General features: G+C 40.5%; 1 protein-coding gene across 2 annotated transcripts in view; it reads left to right on the forward strand.

Moving 5' to 3' along the window:
* Window positions 1-1,501: 1,501 nt before the first annotated feature.
* The window catches only part of ICE1 (interactor of little elongation complex ELL subunit 1), a 69,906-nt gene continuing 52,038 nt past the window's right edge, over window positions 1,502-19,369 (forward strand). The window contains exons 1-4 of one of the 2 annotated variants that reach the window (XM_032135196.2): window positions 1,502-1,824; window positions 14,908-14,966; window positions 15,569-15,603; window positions 18,363-18,381. In XM_032135196.2, coding sequence (XP_031991087.1) covers window positions 1,741-1,824; window positions 14,908-14,966; window positions 15,569-15,603; window positions 18,363-18,381 — 197 coding nt within the window. In that variant the 5' untranslated portion in view covers window positions 1,502-1,740. The remainder of the gene's footprint in view (window positions 1,825-14,907; window positions 14,967-15,568; window positions 15,604-18,362; window positions 18,382-19,369) is intronic. The other variant, XR_009210489.1, reaches the window with a different exon arrangement.

The raw sequence follows: 19,369 nt of genomic DNA on the forward strand, positions 1-19,369 counted from the left end.
GCTGTCTTCTCCAGTAAGGTACTTTGGAAAAACACACATTTAAGTAACTGTACATAAAAGGGAAGTAATGGTGAAGATAAATTTGGGATCAGACGCTAGCACCGGGACGATCATGATCCCTACAGGTCTCTCTCTAATACCTGCTGCCCCTTTCCCTAATGGGTCACATGGTCTGTCTTCCACTGTATAGCTGCGTTCCACTGTGGATCTGCTCACTTCCCTTTTCTTTTTTAACCTTATCCTTGTTTTCTGCCCACCTGTCTCTGAGAAAAGCTGAGACTTCTACCACCGGCAGGTCCTCAGTTAGGTACACGCCTGTCTTGCTTGGGTGTCAACGACAGGAAACCTAGCTATCGCTGGATGTCTGCTTCTGCCACGCCACAGCAGGTGGTATCCAGAGTGTGTAAGCAAGGTCAGGGGTGCGAAATTTGGAGAAGAAAACTCAGAGAAAAATGCAGACTGCTTTTTTTGGAAGGGGTGTTTTCAGTTGCAATTTCCATACTGAGGAGCTTGAAGTTGGCTGGTAAGGTCTAGACATTAACTTAACAGGCACTCCTCCTCTTGAATTTGGACTTTATAAGGAATTTGGATTTTATAACCACACGATGGAAGCTGCGAGAGGCTTCTGAACAAGGTACTGATGGCGACAGGCTGTGATGACTAAAAAGACGATTCTGGTGGTGGTGGATACGGTGGCTGGAGATAAGAAAAACCTCCGTTCAAACGAGATCTGAATTTACCCACTAACTACGGCCACGAGGAGTTTATTCCTTTATCTTTCCGTTTTCTCTCTCTCCCGAGAGGTGTCAAAAACAGGATTTGGAGGTGGCAGGATAATGGCCAAATGGGTGGACAGGGTGGCGAACGATTCAACCAGGCTCTGGGCTTGGCGCATGGTGGGCGGTGGCGCCCACACCTGGGCCTGGGAACCCGCCGCTCGGGCATCAGGGGCTGCCGCGGCGACTGGCGTGGGCACATGACCGAGGAGCGAGAGGTCAGAAGACAAGGGGACTGCAAGAGCAGGGGAGCCGCCACTGGCTGCCAAGGCCGTGCAACTGGCGCAGAAGCGCACGATCTCCGCCCACCTGCAGCGCGTCGGGAACTGTAGTTCCTCCCTCTCCTGCTCCCTGGCCCAGGACGGGCTCCGGGACAGCGCCTATCCTCCCAGTTGTAAATCACGCACTTTCCCGTCCTGGACGCCAGGTCCTTCCACTTCTCAGGCGCCTGGAGCTTACGTCACGAGCAGGTCACCGCCCACATAGCGGAGGCCTTTAGGTGTCTATGGAAAGCCTGTCGTACAGCAAGGTGGCAATAAACGATCGACCCTTAACAGTGGAAGGAATGCACCTTCGATCCCTCTACGCCTATTGGCTGCTCCTCTGTGGGCGTCTCCCCGGCCGCATCGCACAGCTCCTCTCCCGGTGTTGCTCAGGCAGCGCCTTAGGCAGCCCCGCGCCCCTGGGAGAGGCGGGGCGAGCTAGGGCGGGGCGGGGCCCTGAGTGGACTGCGTCGCGCTCGGGGGCCGCGCCGGGTAGCGTTTCTTTTCAGTGCCTGAGGCAGCTCTGGCTCGGAGAGCCTTTTGCTAGCCCCACGGGGACGTCTGTGCACGGATGGACCCGCCTGGACCTGGCGGGAAGCGGCCTGGCAGGCGGCGTCCCCGGCGGCATCAGCAGAGACAGGACGGGGCCGACGCCGCGGGCCCCTGAGGCGTGCGTGCCCACCGGGCCCGGCGGCGGCACCATGATGCCGGGCGAGACCCATTCGGCGGCGCCCGGGACGGCGGCGGACCTGTCGCGATGTCAGGGCTGCGCCTCTCTGCAGCAGGTGCGGCACCTCCCGGGGCCGCGGGCGCGGGGGGCGACTCGGCCCGGCGGGCCGGGAGCGCAGGGATGTGGGGTCCGGCCGCGCGGGCTGTGCCTCAGTGCGCTGCTCTCCCTTCCCGACCGTAGCTCTTGCTCGCTCGTCTCTCTGCTCCCTTTTTCCTACATGAGTTTTGGGGACGGCTTCCTTTGCTTTATTTAAGCTTGAAACCCAGAGTTCATTGACTGGAATGCGCTGGTGTAACGGTGGGGGTGGAGTGAGCGAGTTCTGGAGGGCCCCCCCACCTTCCCTACCCGGCCTCGGAGCTCTCTAGGGCTGACTTCCTAGGTCAGTGAGGGACAGGTGAAACGCCGAGGGCACTTATCTCCCTGAGGATAACGCTTTGGTCTTCTGGCCCATCCTGAGTATTTGTTGTTTGGAGGCAGAATCTTACGTGACATGTGGGTTGTCTGAGTCATTAGACTCGAAGAGTCTAGGGAGGCATTTCAGCTTATAGCAGATGTGCCATCCCGAGGCTAATTTTTAAAAAAGCAAGCCAAGTAGTTGGTCAAGTAGCTTGTCAGTTGTTTGATAAAAGTAGTTTATTAAAGGCATGCAGAGACTGGAGGTTTCTGACAGAGGCGTGGGCACTTCTTTAGAGTGACATAAGGGAGAATTGCTAGAGTATGGCTCCATATCTTATGGGGTGGTACTTGGGCAATAGTACCCCTCATTTCCCACGACTCTCCTAGCTGCCTGATGTCGGGGGTCTCTTTTAACTTCCTACTATCGCGGTTTCAGTGATAAAACGAAACTCACCAGCGCCTCATCACCTACTCTGCCTAGTGTTCTAGGAACTACAGACATTGTGGTGAACAAAATAGGATCTCTCATAAGTAAGATGGCTATGTGTGAATAAGGCCTCAGAAGATTTTAGGTGTTAGAAAATAAAGGAGGATGTTGGAATATTGGTCTCGTCTCTTAGCTAGGGTAGTCAGGGAATTTTTGAGTCAGTAACTTTCAGATATTTGAATAATGAGAAGGATCGGGCTGTCAGAAGAGATGTGGGAAGAGCTTTCTGGATAGAGGGATTAACAGGTGGAAAGGTTCCTGTGGTGAGAAGGAGCAGGGTGTTTTTGATGAGCAGAACATAGTACGGTTGGCATGAGCATAGTGCACGCGGAAGATGGTTGATGAGACCAGACGGAAGTGCAGGCTAGGTAGGCCATGCCTAGAAACTTGGTTTGCATTTTAAGTGCAATATCTGTGAACTGATTGCAAACATTTTAAGTATTGAAGGAAGGGGAGGAAGGAAATGTGCTGCTTTTGTGAGTAGGAGGAGAACTAATAGATCATTGCCTTCACTGAACTGAATTGTATAGGTATCTTACAACGCCCCCCCCGCCCCCCCCCACCGCAGGAACGTGTTTGGAGTTCTCCCGAATCTTTAATACATTGTATTTTTTATTCGAGCCAATTCACTCAACAAATATTTATTGATCACCTGCCTTATTTTAGACACTGCAATTATGGCATTAGGGGAGAAAAAGACAAAAATTCTTAATCTCTTGGAGCTTCCATTCTAGGAGGTTGGCAGGATAAATGAAACAAATGAGTTATGTTAGAGGGTAATGAAAACGTTGTTGATGAATTGAACAGAGATGGGGAGGGAATGAATGGGTGAGGACTAGGCCAGTGGCTGTTGGAATTTAAGTAGGGAGTCCTGGAACGTTTATATTGGAGCAAAGGTGAGAGAATAATAAGCTCTGTTGAAATCTTGGAAGAAAAGTCTCCCATACAGTGGAAACATCAGATGTGAAGAACTGTAGCAGGAGCTGGCTTGGTGTGCTTGGGAAGAGCAAGAAGGCCAGTGAAGCTGGAGCAGAGTGAATGCTGGGCGTCAGGAAGGTAGGAGGAGGGCCTGATTTTGTGTGGGCTCCTGTAGACCATTGTTGGGGTTTGGGTGATGGAAATGGTGAGTCATTGGAGGCTTTTGTGCAGAAGAACTACTGATGTGAACTGTGCTTTCAGTCATGGATCTGTTATGGTTAAATTTAGCAACTGTATCCTTCTGGTTGCTTAGGCCAGAAACTAGATGGCATCCTTGGTGCAGCTCTTTTTTTCTCACAACCTGTATCCGGTTTATCAGATTGTGCCCGCTCTGCCTTCATTATTCACCCACTTTTCAACATCTCCACTGCTTCCACTGTGGTGTGAACTACTCTAATCTATGGCCTAGAGATTGAATCTTCTTCCTTATACCCTTGCCACATTTCCCGCTGTGGGTTCTCAAAACATCGATAAGAGTAATCCTAGATCCAGGAGTCTGCAAACTTTTTCTGTAAGGAGCAAGATCACAAGTATTTAGGCTTTGGGGACTTGCTCAGAACTGCTCAGCTCTGCCATTTTCATGTGAAAGCAGCTGTAGACAATTCATAAAGAAATGAGTATGCCTGTGTTCCATTGAAACATTATAAACACTGGAGTAGGGCCTTAGTTTACAGAGTTCTTCTCTAGGTCAGGACACTACTGCATTTGGATTTTCTGTGGCCTGGAATTGGCTTACCTTTTTAGGGGAAAGTTATGAGTAGAGTCTCTGGAGGAATTCTGTAGTTGTGCAAAGTGAGCCTAGAAAAATAGGTTCCAGGCAGTTTATAGAGAACCTTGAATGGTAACCATCATAAATTCTTTAACTTATTTCTGTCAGTGCTATGGGATGGTGAAGGTTTTTGCATAGTTACATTAGGACAGTGCTTGTAGTGGAAGTAACGGTGGTATGCAGGATGGATTGGAGGGGGTGCAATTAGGTATGGTAAATTATTTTACTAATACATAATAGTGATAACAAAAGTCTGAAGTAATTGAAGGTTCCTGGGAAGGGGAATAAAGAAGAAAAGGGTTCTGAATATGAGACAGTGTAAAGAGTGGGCAGGTCTCATGTCAGGAAATGGAAGGTCCTGAGATTTAAAACTCGAATGACCATGAGAACTGTGGTAGATATAGGAGGAAGAGGAAATCAAGGTGGAAGGGACTGAAGTTGGAATGACGTCAGAACTAGGAGTGTTCAGCCATTTTCAAATTTAATGTTTGTGGAACACAGTGCTTCCAAGGTGCCCTAATATCCCTCAAGGAAATAGCAGGCCAGGTTAGATGTGCACTGTGTTCAGTGTAAGAATTTTATTTGGGCCGGGAGCGGTGGCTCACGCCTGTAATCCCAACACTTTGGGAGGCCAAGGCAGTGGATCATGAGGTCAGGAGTTCAAGAACAGCTTGGCCAAGATGGTGAAACCCTGTCTCTACGAAAAATACAAAAATTAGCTGGGCATGGTGGCATGCGCCTGTAATCCCAGCTACTCAGGAGGCTGAGGCAGGAGAATTGCTTGAACCTGGGAGGCCGAGGTTGCAGTGAGCCGAGATGGTGCCACCACTGCACTCCAGCCTGGGTGACAGAGCAAGACTTTGTCTCAAAAAAAAAAAAAAAGCTTATTTGACAGAAGGGAGGTGTGAGGATAGGCAAGTGGGGCATTATGTTCTGTCACTTAAAGGAATCTTTGAAACCATGAGGCCAATTCATGGGACTACGTGCTATCATTAGAGTCAGTGATGGAAAACCAACTAGCTAATGTGTGGCCTTTAATGAAGGGCAACATGGAATGGTGAGGAAAGGAGAAACAGATAAAGTGTGTTAGAGGGTTAAACAGGGAGTGTGTTGCAGAGGGAATCAAGAGTTCCAGAGGGAACCAAGATCGGAAAGAATGAGAATTAAGGAAAAGCAATTCTTTTGGTCAATTAGTAGATAAGCGCTTTTTGGAAGTAATTTTCTGCATGTATTATAACTACGTCAAGTTCCGTATTTCAATTAAACTTTCATGTGAGAGAGAAACTAAAGAGGTACAGAGAGAAGATATTCTGCGCTATAGTTTTAATTTTTTGATCATGCAGAGAATTTACAAGTGTAATATAGGAGTCAGCCTTTCCAATGATAGGCAACCATATTGGTGTTGTGACTTCATTCTGAACTGTAATGTTAGGCTAACTTGCCTCTCTGTCTTGAATAGTGGTTTGCTTGCACTGAAAATCTTCCTTTCATTTCTTAATCCTCCCTGTCCTTTTTTTCTTTAGTTGTTGAAGAGATAACAGTACCTTTGCAGAGATCATTATTTGATTCAGAAGTGTACAGATTGACTACGTTTTCTGTGTCTTTTGCTCGTAGTCTCACAAATCACTTCATATCTGTTTTGTTAATCTCATTGATTACAGTAGTTCATTGCTGATCCATAGCCCAATGCCCATAGCCCAATGCCCAAAGTTCTGGGTTGCAAAACTTTGGCAGTCAGATATAACAGTGTGGGTCCTCACTCTAGTCATATTATGTTTTATGTATGATTAAGTAAAGTCTTAAGTTGTTTGTGTTTAAGTCAACATAGTGAAGCTGACATAGTCTCTTTATTCTGATGAAGGAGAGGCCCGTATTTGCTGACTTCACTGCAGTGCAAAACAATTGGATTCTCCTGGGGATCCAGATGAGAGTTTGAAACACATGATTATATTGTTCATCTCATGTATTTAGATTAGATTCAGTGAGTTTGGTGTATGGTTGTTCTTGGAACAGATTTGAGCCTGTCCATAAACTTGTACTGGATTCCCATTGATAATTGCTAGTGATTTAAGTGTCATCGTTTGGAACTTGAAACATTTTATTCCAGACCTATTGATTTATAAATGGTTCTTTTACAAGGAATGCTCACAAAATTGTAATTCATTTATTTACCAAACACATTTATTGAGCGTCAATGTATATGTGATGCTATCCTGTGTTTCAGAATACAATCATGAACACAAGAGGCATAGAGCACATTCTTGTTGAGGTTACAGTTAAGTAGAAAAGCAACCACAGTATATGTATGATATAAATACTATGGTGAGGGACATATGAGGTACTCTGGGAGCAGGGAGGAGGGACAGCTATATAGGAATTGTGCCATCTCTCTGAAGGCTTCATAAAAGTGAATCCAAATTGAGGTCCGAAGGATGATTTGCAGTTAACTAAGAGGGAAAAGATGGAGGGAGAGTGTTGTAGACAGAACAAGTTGTGCCAAGGCCTGGAGGGGAGAAAGTAGTTGACAATAGATGAAGCACAGAGTAAAGGTGGGGATAACTGAGGTGGGGCTGGAGAGACTGGGGTTTGCCTTCCCAGCACCCAGAAGCCACTCTGCTTGGTTTTGGTGGGTGGGTGTGGTTGGGGCACAGTTAGAGAGAGGTGGACATTCCTGCCTTGTCGCCCTGTTCCAGTCCACGCTGTGCCAGAGGTTCTAACAGGTGAGAAGACACACTCATCTCTGCTAGATATCATTGTAGGCTTTGATTTTAAATAAGAGCAGTTAATAAACAGCAAGCACATCAGGAATAAGTGGTTTATCAGAGAGGAGTCATGCTGAACAATTAGCCAAATCTCTCCCAGCAAAGCAATAAATGTGAGTAGTGTGATTTTTAAAAATAATTTATTTTGAAATAATTTCAGACTTACAAGAAAGTTGCCCCAATAATACAAATAACCCTGATGTTCTCAAATTCACAAATTGTTAACGTTATTGCATTTGCTTCATTGTCTGCGCTCATACACTTTGTCTCCCGTACATGCTCCAGGGTATACTTCCTCCAGATATGAACGTTTTCCAACATGATTACCCTATACCCCTCCAAATCAGGATAGTAACGTTGGTGCAGCTGTAGACCTATTCAGATTTTGCTTGCTGGCCTGGGAGTGGCTTTTTGCTTTCTTATTCAAAGTCATGTCAGGAATATGTGTTATATTTTATTGTAATGTCTCTTCAGCCTCCTTCATTTAGTCTTTGTCTTTCATGTTTGTGAAAGTTTAAACAGCAGAGCCTTGCATTCCTCAGCGAACGTTTTACAACTTCTGAAGACATTTTTGGTTGTCAGTGTTGGAGTCCCTAAGACTATGCTCAGGTTCAGTACTCATAGGACTTAGCATATAGTTATACTCATGGCTGTGGTTTCTTACAGGGAAAGGATACAGAGTGAAGTCAGTAAAGGGAAAAGGCATATGGGGCAAAGTCTGGGGAAATCAGGCACAAGCTTCTGAGCGTGTTTCCCAGTGGAGTCACACAGCACGTGCCTAATTGCTCCAGTATGGTGTTGTAACAGTACTTGTGAAGTGTTGTCTGCCGGGGAATCTCATTAGGGACCTAGTGCCTGAGTTTTTTTTATTGGGGGCTGGTCTTGTAGGCACCCTCTGCCTAGCAAGCACCAAGATTCCAGATTCCCACAAGGAAAGCGGGTGTTGAGCATAAGCCATACATGATGTGCCACTTTCATCAGTTTGGGGAATGGTGGGAAGGAACTCTCCAGAAATCTGAGTCCCCAGGTGACAGCCAATGGCCCGCCTTGCAAGCAGGTCTTGCTAAGGATCATGTTCTCAGGCCTGCCGTGTTAATTGTTTGCTGCACACACGTTGGGGCTTGGGGAGTGCTACAGCCAGCTGGTAGAGGCCAGGGATTCTGCCGAACGTCCTGTCTTCCTTCTAGCCCAAGATGTCAGTAGTGCTGAAGTTAAGAAACTGTCCTCTCTTACATATTTACTGATTTGTTTGAGCAGACTACATATTCCGTTATCATCTGTATTTATTTGTTTGCTGTATTATCTATATACTTACTGCCTTAGCATAACCATTTTCCCGGCTGCATTGGCCATGTCTTCGGTAGGCCTGCTAGCTTGCTCCTTGACCTGTGTGCTCAGCCAGGTGTGATTCTACTTCCCCAAGAAAGGAAGGAAGCATGGGCATCAACATTCACAGTGACAATTGAGGAGGGTATTGTATGGATAAAGTTAAAATTGTCTGCTAGAGGGGAGAAGTAAATAGGAAACAAAAAGTCTAGAGTAAGAGAGTGGGCTGCTCTGGGAATTGTATCAGTGAATTAGTATAGCTTAAGAAATCACCCAGAAGGCAAAGAAAAACAAAAGATGGTAGTTAATGAGAGAAAAGAGGAGAGAATTGAAAATAAGCCTGAACTTTCCAATAGACTATATAATAGAAGCTCTAGAAGGGGAGAGCAGGGCTGCTTGGAGAAAGCAATAATCAAGGAAACAACCCTTAGTATCTCCTGGAGAGGAAGAACACCTTGAACCTCACTTCTTCCATAGCAGCTGGACCTGTGCAGGAATCAGCGTGGGTCAGAAGAGCCTGAGCGCCCTTCACCCAGGCACACCCTGCTCACTTTCACAGTTGCGAGGTTCATCATTTAGAGGCCTTGGTTTCAGCCAACATAAATGACATTTGAATCTGATTGGAGGAAAAAAAATTGTTTTATCACAGATAATACAGTATCTGACCAAATTTGAGCTGATATGCGGCAGGGCCTTGGGAAATAATGTTAGTCAGAGGCTAGAATGCTATCAGATAACTGATAAATCTTTTGTTTTCTCATTATGCTGTTTTGTGATCTCGTTTTTTTAATCACAGTTAAATATAAAAAGGCAGCTAGATAGATACACAAGAGTTATTAAGACAACAAGTCAGCAGCCCCCAGCCCCACTCATCCCTGCTTTCCGAGAGAGAACCATTTTTAATTGCTTCCACTGTGTGTTTTACAATGAACTTTCCTGTGGTTAAATAGTAGACTCATTGCTGACTTTCGGAGGTGAGGATTCAGCTCTCTTACTGCCCCGTACTCCACCATGCCTAAGCATATCTCTTCTCTCTCCATTTGTTCAGTATAGTTATGATTTCAGTTAGATAAGTATTTGAAGTTGACATTATTATGACTGTGTTATTTGAAGCTAAGCTGTGGTGTTTTCTGCATGGTTTCTTGTTTTCCCTGATAATGATTGTATCTTTAATTCAATTTTTCATCCTGAAGATATTAGTGAGTGCTTACTACTATGCCAGGGACTGGATTGAACACTTTATATGGTGCATCCTATTTGATCCTGATAGTATGCCGGTTATTTAAACTCTTTGTGCTTCAGTTTCTCCATCTGTAAAACTGATGAAATAGTTCGAGGCAGGGGAGAGGTTAAATAAATTTGCCCAAGGTCACTCAGCAGAAAGTGGGGGTGGAATAGGAATTTGAATCTGACTCTGTGACTCTGGAGCCTGAGATTTCTTCGGGGTCTCTGCCTAAGTACTTGGCAACTCAAAATGACATCTGGAAGCATGGGAAAGATGAGCTAGGGTACCAAAGAACTCAAAAGAGAATGGGAGAGAAAAGAGAAAGAATCACTTTTATTTTAGAAAAAATAATAGTTTAAATGCATGTCCAAAAGTAACTGCATTCCCTCTGTAGTTTTCCTGTTGCTGTTGAAGTCTGAAGCCGTTCTAGCCCCGATTCTTTGTGTATCACTTGATGCCTTTTATTTTGCTCTTGGGATTCTTATAGGGTCTTGGCTTTGTCTCCAGTGGTCTGAAATTTTGTGTTCTTGTTTCATGGTTTGAATCCTGTTGAAGTCCATATTCCAGGCCCTTTCAATTAGAAATTTCTAGATTTGCTTCTGGGAACTTTTCTTGAATACCAGTATTTTTTTTTTAATTAGGTCTCCATCTTCGCCTTATTGCTTTATGTGGAACTCTTATTGTTGGGTACGTGGGGCCTCTTGTGTTGATACCCTATTTGTTTTTATTTATTTCCTTCTTTCTCATGTCTGGGTTTTTATTTTCTGTGTCCTTTTTTTTTTAACTTTATGGTCAAATATTTTGAGTCTTTGTTAGCTATGACAGCATTATTGAAATATAATTTACATATAAAATTCTGCCTTTTGTATACAATTCAGTTCAATTCACAGAGTTGTGCAGCCATCACCACTACATAGTCCTAAAACATTTTGATCCTCCACCTTCCCCAAAGAAACCCTATACTAGTTACTAGTCATTTCCTGTCTCTGCACTCTTCCTCCAGTCTCTGGCAGCCACTGGATTACTTTTGGCTCTGTTATGGAAAATTCATATGAATGGACTCTAGAATACACGTGGACTTTTGTAACTGGCTTTTTTCACTTAGCATAATGTTTCAAGGTTGGTCCATGTTGTAGCATGTATCATTCGTTTGTTTTCATTGTCAAATAATTCCTGTCGTATGGATATATGACATTTTGTGAATCAATTCATCCTTTGATGGACATTTAATTTATGTTCACTTTTTGGCTAGTTTGAATAGTGCTGCTATAAATATCAATATGTAAGTTTGCCATGGACTCTGTTTTCAGTTCATACCTAGGAATGGGACTGTTGGATCGTTGGGTAACTTTAACATTTTGAGAAACTGCAAAACTAGTTTCCACAGCAGCTGCCCCATTTTATGTTCCCACCAGCAATGTATGAGGAATGTATTCAGTTTCTCCACATCATCATCAACACTTGTTATTGTCTATCTTTTAATTTTAGTTATTCTAGACTGTTCATTTTTAATTAAGTTTTTTCAATTTTAAGAGCTCTGAATATTCCTTTCAAAAATAGCTTGTTTCACAAATATAATATTATTTATCTCATCCTATTAATAAACGTTTTTTAAGTTTTTAGTTTTTGTTTACTTCAGGTTGCTTTTGCTTGTTTTAGCCTCTTTCACATTGCAAGTCTGTCTCATGTTCGGAAATCCTCGCGAAGAATGAGTAGTGGATACACTGAGGATGTGGGGCTTCTGGACCCTGAGTGTCAAGGCAGGACAGTCTGGTTGGGCCATTTATTGATTGAAGAATATCTAGTGTTGTTACCTTTAGATGTTATCTCTAAGAAGGTATTTCCCTTCTTCCTGGAAGACAGAAAGATTACACTGTTTGGAAGCCTAATGGAGAGAGACAGGCAGCCAGTCTTAGACCACTGTGCTTAGGTTTATTTAATCCTTGTGCTTTTGACATACTACACCTGTCCCAAGGGTCCCTGGTATTACAGAGACCTTCAAAAAGCAAACCTCCTTCTGCTGGATGGGGGAGGAGTGATTTCTCTGAGGCATGGTGGATGGTTGGGGATTGGGATTAAATGCTTATGAGAAAGTTTGCAACTAGTGCTTGTTTTAGTTCCATCCCCCTTCACCTTCTCAAAAGATCCCATGTTACTGATTCTCAAGCTTGTTGAAGTTTTGCAGTGTAAATGGAGTTGGTTCTCACTTTTCCCCACTGCTGGCTTTCTTGGATGCTAAATCAGCACTCTTGAGTCTGCTTTCCAGTTTCTGTTTGTCTTTTATCCTCTTGTCTTCCTTGTTGGTTTTGCCTTTTGAAAAAAAAATTTTTGACTGTAGTTTTAGCTGGTTTTAGGGAGGGAAATAAAAGCAAATGCATGTATCCACCCTCTCTGCCCAGAAATCTGGATTAGGGCCCACTCTAGTCCAGTATGACCTCATCTTAACCTGATCATATCTGTAAAGACCCTATTTCTAAATAAGGTCATTCTGAAATACTGGGAGTTAGGACTTCAGCATGTCTTTTGTGTGGCAGGTCATGATTTAACACTTAACAGATGGTGACCCAACAATTCTGTACCTAGCAAAGTGTTATTCATGCATGAGAGGTGTTCCTAGTTTTTTTTACTCCCTCCTTACAGTTTTTAGCAAGGGAAAGGCATCCTTCTAATTTTAGTTCAAAAAATGGGATAGGCATATCACTTATGAACATAGATGAAAAAAAAAAACCTAAGTAGGATATTGGGGAATTGAATCCTCAGTGTGTTTAAACAGTGTTGACATAGTATTCAATTACTTTTATCCCCAGGAATGTAAGGCTGCTTTATCATTAGAAAATCTATTGTAGTTCACTGAAATTAATAAATAAAGGGAGAAAAATACATATTCAAACTAAATTGATACAGAAATTTATTTGATGAAGTTTGATACCTGTACATGAAAATGTTTTAGCAGACTGTGTGTAGAAGTTTCATAACATGATTAAAGGATATCAACCAATAACCTGGAACACAGCAAATTTAATTAACTAATTCCAACTTTTAAGACAAAGACACCTGTTATTACCCTTACTATTCAATATTGTGCTGAAGCCTTAGTTCAGGAAGGAGGGCAAATGAAATGTAAGCATGAGTAAAGGTAGGATAAAATTATCAGTGAATGTTACAACTATTCACATAACACACCCAAGAGAATCTGCAGATAAATTATTCACTGCTGGATTTACTTTGCATATATTTTATTTAGATCTTTGTGTATGTTTATAAGTGACGTTGTTGTAAAATGAGCAGGTCTTACTGTAATCAACAAACAAAAATTAGTAATATTTCTGCATACCCTTAAGAACCAATTAGGAAATGTAATATAGCAAAAACAGCAAAATAAAGATAGTACTCATGCTAGTGGTAAAAACAAATTAACCTTGGGTGTAAAAGCTAACCAGGATGTAGAAAACATCCTTCAGGAATGCATAGAGGAAAAATAGAAAAAATTATCACTGTATATGTTTTGATTTTATTATATGCTGCCCAAATGCTCTTCAAATATTACCACCCATAGTATGAATTTTATTTGCCTTACCTCCTTGCCAATATGTTTATTTCAGTCTAACCTAGTGGATGAAAAGTAAATTTTTGTTGTTTTAGTTTGCATTTCCTGATATGAAAAAGGTGGAATACCTTTTTAAAAAAATGTCTATTGTCTATTCCAAATTCTTAATCTGTGAATTGACAGTTTATATCCTTTACCTTTTCCAGTGTAAACCTCTGAAATACATAAGTCTGGTCCAGCAGTACCAGTATTTGGACTTTATTCTCAGGAAAAATAGAACTGTTTGACAAAGGAATGGGCAAGGAAATTCATGGCATGCTGTCTGTAAAGACTGGAAAAGGACATAAACCTCCCTCAACAACAATTTGATAGATGGAGTACATCCAAAAATATATTTTATATATGTGGTGGCAGTTCTGAAAGTTGAAAGTTAAAAACACGCTAAGTGATTTTTGACAGATGGTGAGATTACAAGAGAAACTGTACATTTGACTTTATTTTGATGTGTAGATGTTTTAACAGATATATAACATAACTGAGAAGAAAAGGCAGACATTATCATAAAGGGAAATATTACTGTAACTATCAAAATCATTTGGATTATCTGGAAAACTATTGGGATAATCAGTGAAAATTGAACATAGTTTGTGGATAGTTTCAAATTATTACTTAGTGTAATTGTTACTTGCGGAAGGCTATTGTGGTTATGTTTAAAAGTAAGTCCTTATTTCTGAAGTATTTAGTGATGGAAAAAGGAGACATTAAAGGAAAGAAGTTAATGAAAAGAAAAAATTAGCTCATTTTGAAATCTTAGGAACATTTCAACAGTATAACGAAGGATGTTTTTCCTTTTGGGTTGATAGCAGTAATTTAGAGCCAAATTTGTGGTTTTTTTTTTTTTTTTTTTTTTTGGAGATGGAATCTCACTCTGTCACTGGAGTGCAGTGGCACGATCTCGGCTCACTGCAACCTCCGCCTCTCAGGTTCAAGTGATTCTTCTGCCTCAGCCTCCTGAGTAGCTAGGATTACAGGTGCCCACCACCACACCTGGCTAAATTTTGTATTTTTAGTAGAGACAGGGTTTCACCATGTTGGCCAGGCTGGTCTTGAACTCCTGACCTCAGGTAATCCACTCGCCTCAGCCTCCCAAAGCGCTGGGATTATAGGCATGAGTCACCGCGCCCGGCCTAGATCCTTATATATTTTTTCACTTAATCTTAGTCCATTTTAATATTTCTATTCATCTCCCCCATGGTTTCTTTTTTGTTGTTTTTTTTATGATATATGTGTCTTTTGGGGTAGCCTTAAATCCTTTCAGAAACAATGCAGGGTAAAGATTGATAATTAATAGCAAACTAAAAATAGTTAATATTTATTGAGCTCTGTGACTAATTGCACACAGTAAAAGCATATTTACAACTAACTACCTTGCTGTTAAAGGAGTACTATCATTCAGATAAAGAAACAGGTTTAGAGAGAGGCAGCATGGGCTCAGATTGTGCTCTACACAATATAAATAATACATTAACATTTCTATGTTTATGTAATTATTAAAATTCTTAGATATGATAAATAATGTTACAGACAATAATTACATTTAAAGTAATTGATAAAAACAAACAGCTGACTGTGGCTTTTTTTCTTTCAGAATTTGAATGAATATGTTGAAGCATTAATTACCTTGAAACAAAAAATTATCAATACAGAGTAAGTATATTTGCATGTTGTTTAGCAGAACTTTGTAAACCTGACAAACTGGCTGAAGCAGGCAGTGCTTTTAGGCCCCCAGGGCTGAAGTGAATACTAGAGTTTCTCCTTTGGAGGCCTACATGGTACTGATTATAATTCCCCATGAGCTTTGGGACGTGAACCTTTTGTTACAGGTTCACAGGCCTTTAAAACAAAGCTCATGGGTTAGTAGGAAGTTGTTTTTACCGAACTGGACTTTTTAAAAAATCTGTTTTCTATCTTCAAAGCCTTCTTAGCTTGACTGCTGGACTTCAAACCTCCTAACGGTATTTTATAGCCATGGTGTGAGATTTCCTGTTTTTTTGGTTTCAGCTTTGTAATAGTCTCATGAATGTATGAGCCAAGATACTACTCAAATCAACAGGATTCTAAATAAAAGGCTTATATATCAGCGTGATGCTTTTGAGAAATGTAAGGTGATATAGTCATTAATTTAGCATGCATTTGTTTCAGGAAATCTAGGAAGTCTAGAGGGTGCCTTGCATGGTTTGAAACATAATTTTAGCATAGTATATTTTTGAATTTAATAAGTAACCTAATTTTTCTTTTCTTTTTTGCAGTAATTTGTTAACAGAATATCAGAAGAAATGTGATGATATCCTTTTACTGGCTTTTTCTGTTGAGTTTTGGAACTAACTTATGTATAATTCCTGAAAGAGATGTGAGAATTGTTCCTCATAGGCCTTTTGGAAGATAGTACTTAACAGGCTTCAGTAGGGAGTATGTCTCACAAGCACAGTAAACAGACAGTCCTTTTATTCTTAATCCAAGTTTAATGATGAGTTTTAAAAATGAGATTATTTTTCTTGTTGATTGTGATTTTCTTAACGTCTCATAAGCTTTTTAGTGGGTAGGTTTCTCCTAATTTGTACTGGGGATGTAGCATTAGGTTTACGAATAATGTGAAACTGAATGTGATACTTGCTGAAGGTTATTTTTCAATCTGCAAGAAGTACAGTATGGGAAATTCAAAATTTTGGGCAATTGACTTTGATTAATTATTTTTGTGATTTACAGGGAAATATGTGTGTATATATATCTCTCCAAAATCATATAGAAATAGCGTTGCTGTATATTCACAAACACTGTTGGGCTGTCAGAAGACAGTTCTTGGCCTTACAGTCACCATTTGTTCCATAGCCATTTAATGAGCTCGGTTGTGGAGTTAGTGTCTAGTCAGCTATTTTTTTAGCAGTGGGAAAAAGATGTGTGTAATTGATCCTTCCATGTCTTGCAGTGGTAACACCTTGATACAAATCTCTCCTGTAAAAACATAAAGTTTCTCTCATAAAAGTAAACATACGTATTCCTTTAGGGAGTCCCTGAAATTTAGCTTCATGTTCGATGTCGGGACAGATTCAGCTATTCGCTTTGGCAATAACTTGAGGCCTGCCTCAATATTATTTGTGTCATACCTGAACTTACATGTCATCATCAGTTATTTATTTGTGTTGGTACCGCCTGTACTAGTTGATTCTCACGCTGCTATAAAGGACTGCCTGAGACTGGGTAATGTATAAAGGAAAGAGGTTTAATTGACTCAGAGTTCTGCATGGCTGGGACGCCCCAGGAAACTTACAATCATGGCAGAAGGGGAAGCAAACACATCCTTCACATGGTGGCAGGAGAGAGAAGTGCAGAGTGAAGCAGGGAAAAGCCGCTTATAAAACCATCAGATCTCGTGAGAACTCACTCACTATCAGGAGAACAGCACGGGGGGACTGCCCCTGTGATCTAATCACCTCCCACAAGGTTCCACCCCAGCACCTGGGAATCACAACTCGGTTTACAATTCAAGATGAGATTTTGGGTGGGGACACAGCCAGACCATATCATCATTTCTAATTTGTGTGAAAATCGTAAAATTAAGAGATATCCTTTAGATTTATTTTTTACTATCTGAATTTTTACATTCAAAAATAAAGGTCATTGGAAATCTCACGTGCCTTATTTGTTAAAACCATCAGTCCATTTAACTATACGTGCATATTATGGCAGAAATGATATCTTCAATTGTTAGTGAAAGGTGTATGGAAACAATTATCACAACTTTTAGAAGGCTAAATAGGGAAATAGATGGGCAGTCCCAGTATTAGGAGAGTATGTGTTCATTGTATCATTCTTGGAAAAAATATGCACACTCTTTGAGTTAACTTATACATGTAACCTAGCAGAGAAATAATTTTTTTACTTTTCTAAAGGTTGACCAGAAAGTTTTTAAAACAAAAATTACCAGAATTCTTTTTTAACGGATAAAACTTTTGATTATTCCTGGATTTCAGAAGTTTATTCTGTAATGTGGTATTTGGCTTCATTGTCAGCTACAGATAGATACATACCTTTAAAAAAATATGTTTCACATTTGCTCCAAGTATGCATTTGTTGTACCTCAAATATGTAGTTGTTTGCTCTGCAACTTGAAGTGCTGATGTCACAGATTTAACATGGCTTTTAAAAATATAATTTGATCCCTTTTGCTACTAAAGTAGCAGTGTATTTTCCCATCTTTTTCAAGATGGGAAAGTTATTTCTTCAATAACTGCACTATGATAATTCATTATTTCAGCTCTTTTTTGTGTAATTCTGACCACTTTATTATCACCTCTTTCTAAATGGCAAGAAATGTATTTTATTTCATCAGGTATTTTTTGAACTTTCCTATTTTGCAAAGATTACTGTAATTTAGGATGAATAAAATATAGTTCTTGGTCTTCAGAAACCTTCAGAAACTTACATTCTAACGCAGGATGCACACATTTTTATGAACGTACATATGCTATATTGTGATAAAAATACAGGAATTCCTAGGAGATGAAACATAAAGGAATTGTTTTTTGCTGTCTTAGAATATTTTACTAGCAGTATGAGATGGTAAAATAAGGTTATCAAATTATATAAATTGTAAAAAATGAGAGTTTTGTAGATTTTATGATCTGTTTTCTACAAAGCATGGTTATATATGGTTTTTGTAAGTACATAACTTTTGTTTGCTGGAATTATTCTCTGCACTATTTGAAAAATGAAGGACAGGTTGTTTGGGGATTCCACTATATAGAGAAATCAAGTTGCATATTGCTTTGTCTTTCTTCTTTTAATTCTAATCATACATTTATTCACAGAACTCTATTTAGAGAAACAGATATTTTGACTTTTGATACATGTTATTATGGTAAATGGAAAGAACTCAGTAAAAAGAGTGTTTTAGATTGCATTTTGGATATAGTTTTCTAGTATTTATGATCTTGCCTGTATATATGTTGAACACAAATTATCAAAGATAATTGTAAAGTGAGTTTTATCTCCAGAGAAGTATCAGAAGATAAAATTCTCAGAGTTTTCTTTAATAAGTTTTACAGCTGCAGTTTGCCAGAAGGTGAGCCAACCTGTTTTCCTAGTTTATGATACCACCTATCTGAGATAGACATTTATTGGAGCAGATTTTTAAGCAGCTTTGAGCAAAATGTACATAGGGTTGACTCATAATATAGAATGCTGCTTTGATGCTCATAATAAAATAAGACTCAAGTTTTCTTACTATTAAATTTTTCAAATGAATTTGTTACTAAAGTCTTAAATTACAACTGGGTGTTTCACTTTTCAGTAATTTTACTGACTGCATTGCCATTGAAGTGAAGCTTATTGTTGTCAAATTAACTGTTGTTTACATGGTTCACACTTTAATGTGGTTGTTTATCTTCTATTACTTTAAACAGTTGAAAATAGGCCTACATAAAATTTTGGCAATGTTTCATTCTCTGATTGGATTCATCACCCAGAAGAAGGCAAAACGTGGTTATAAACTAAGCCATAAAATTGCCTGTCACTTACATTGAATAAATGGGTATGAGCTCAGGACTCAAGATTGGAACAGCCAGATTCTCCGCCAGGCTGTTTGAGTGATTTTACTGTAAAGTATTCTTCAGCAAATTAAGAATCTACTTGTTTCTCACAGGGCTTTTTGGTAGACTTTTATCAGAAATAGATTACTAGGCTGGCCGCAATGGCTCATGCCCATAATCTCACCACTGTAGGAGGCCAAATTATAATAATAGTAATAGTACTATTTAATAGTAAATAGTACTGTTTAATAGTAAAATTTTTATACTGTTAAATTTATTAGCCAGGTGTGGTGGCACTCAAATAGTAAATAGTACTACTTAATGGTAACATTTTTTTACTATTAAAATTTTTTTTTTAAAATTAGCCAGGTGTAGCGGCACATACCTGTAGTCCTAGCTACTTGAGAGGCTGAGGCAGGAAGATCACTTGAGCCTGGGAGGTTGAGGCTGCAGTGAGCCGTGGTGGTGCCACTATACTCCAGCCATTATATTCCAGCCCAGGAGACAGAGTGAGACCCTGAC

Source organism: Hylobates moloch, unplaced genomic scaffold (genome assembly GCF_009828535.3).
Source record: "Hylobates moloch isolate HMO894 unplaced genomic scaffold, HMol_V3 SCAFFOLD_17, whole genome shotgun sequence".
In the NCBI taxonomy this organism is placed as follows: domain Eukaryota; kingdom Metazoa; phylum Chordata; class Mammalia; order Primates; family Hylobatidae; genus Hylobates; species Hylobates moloch.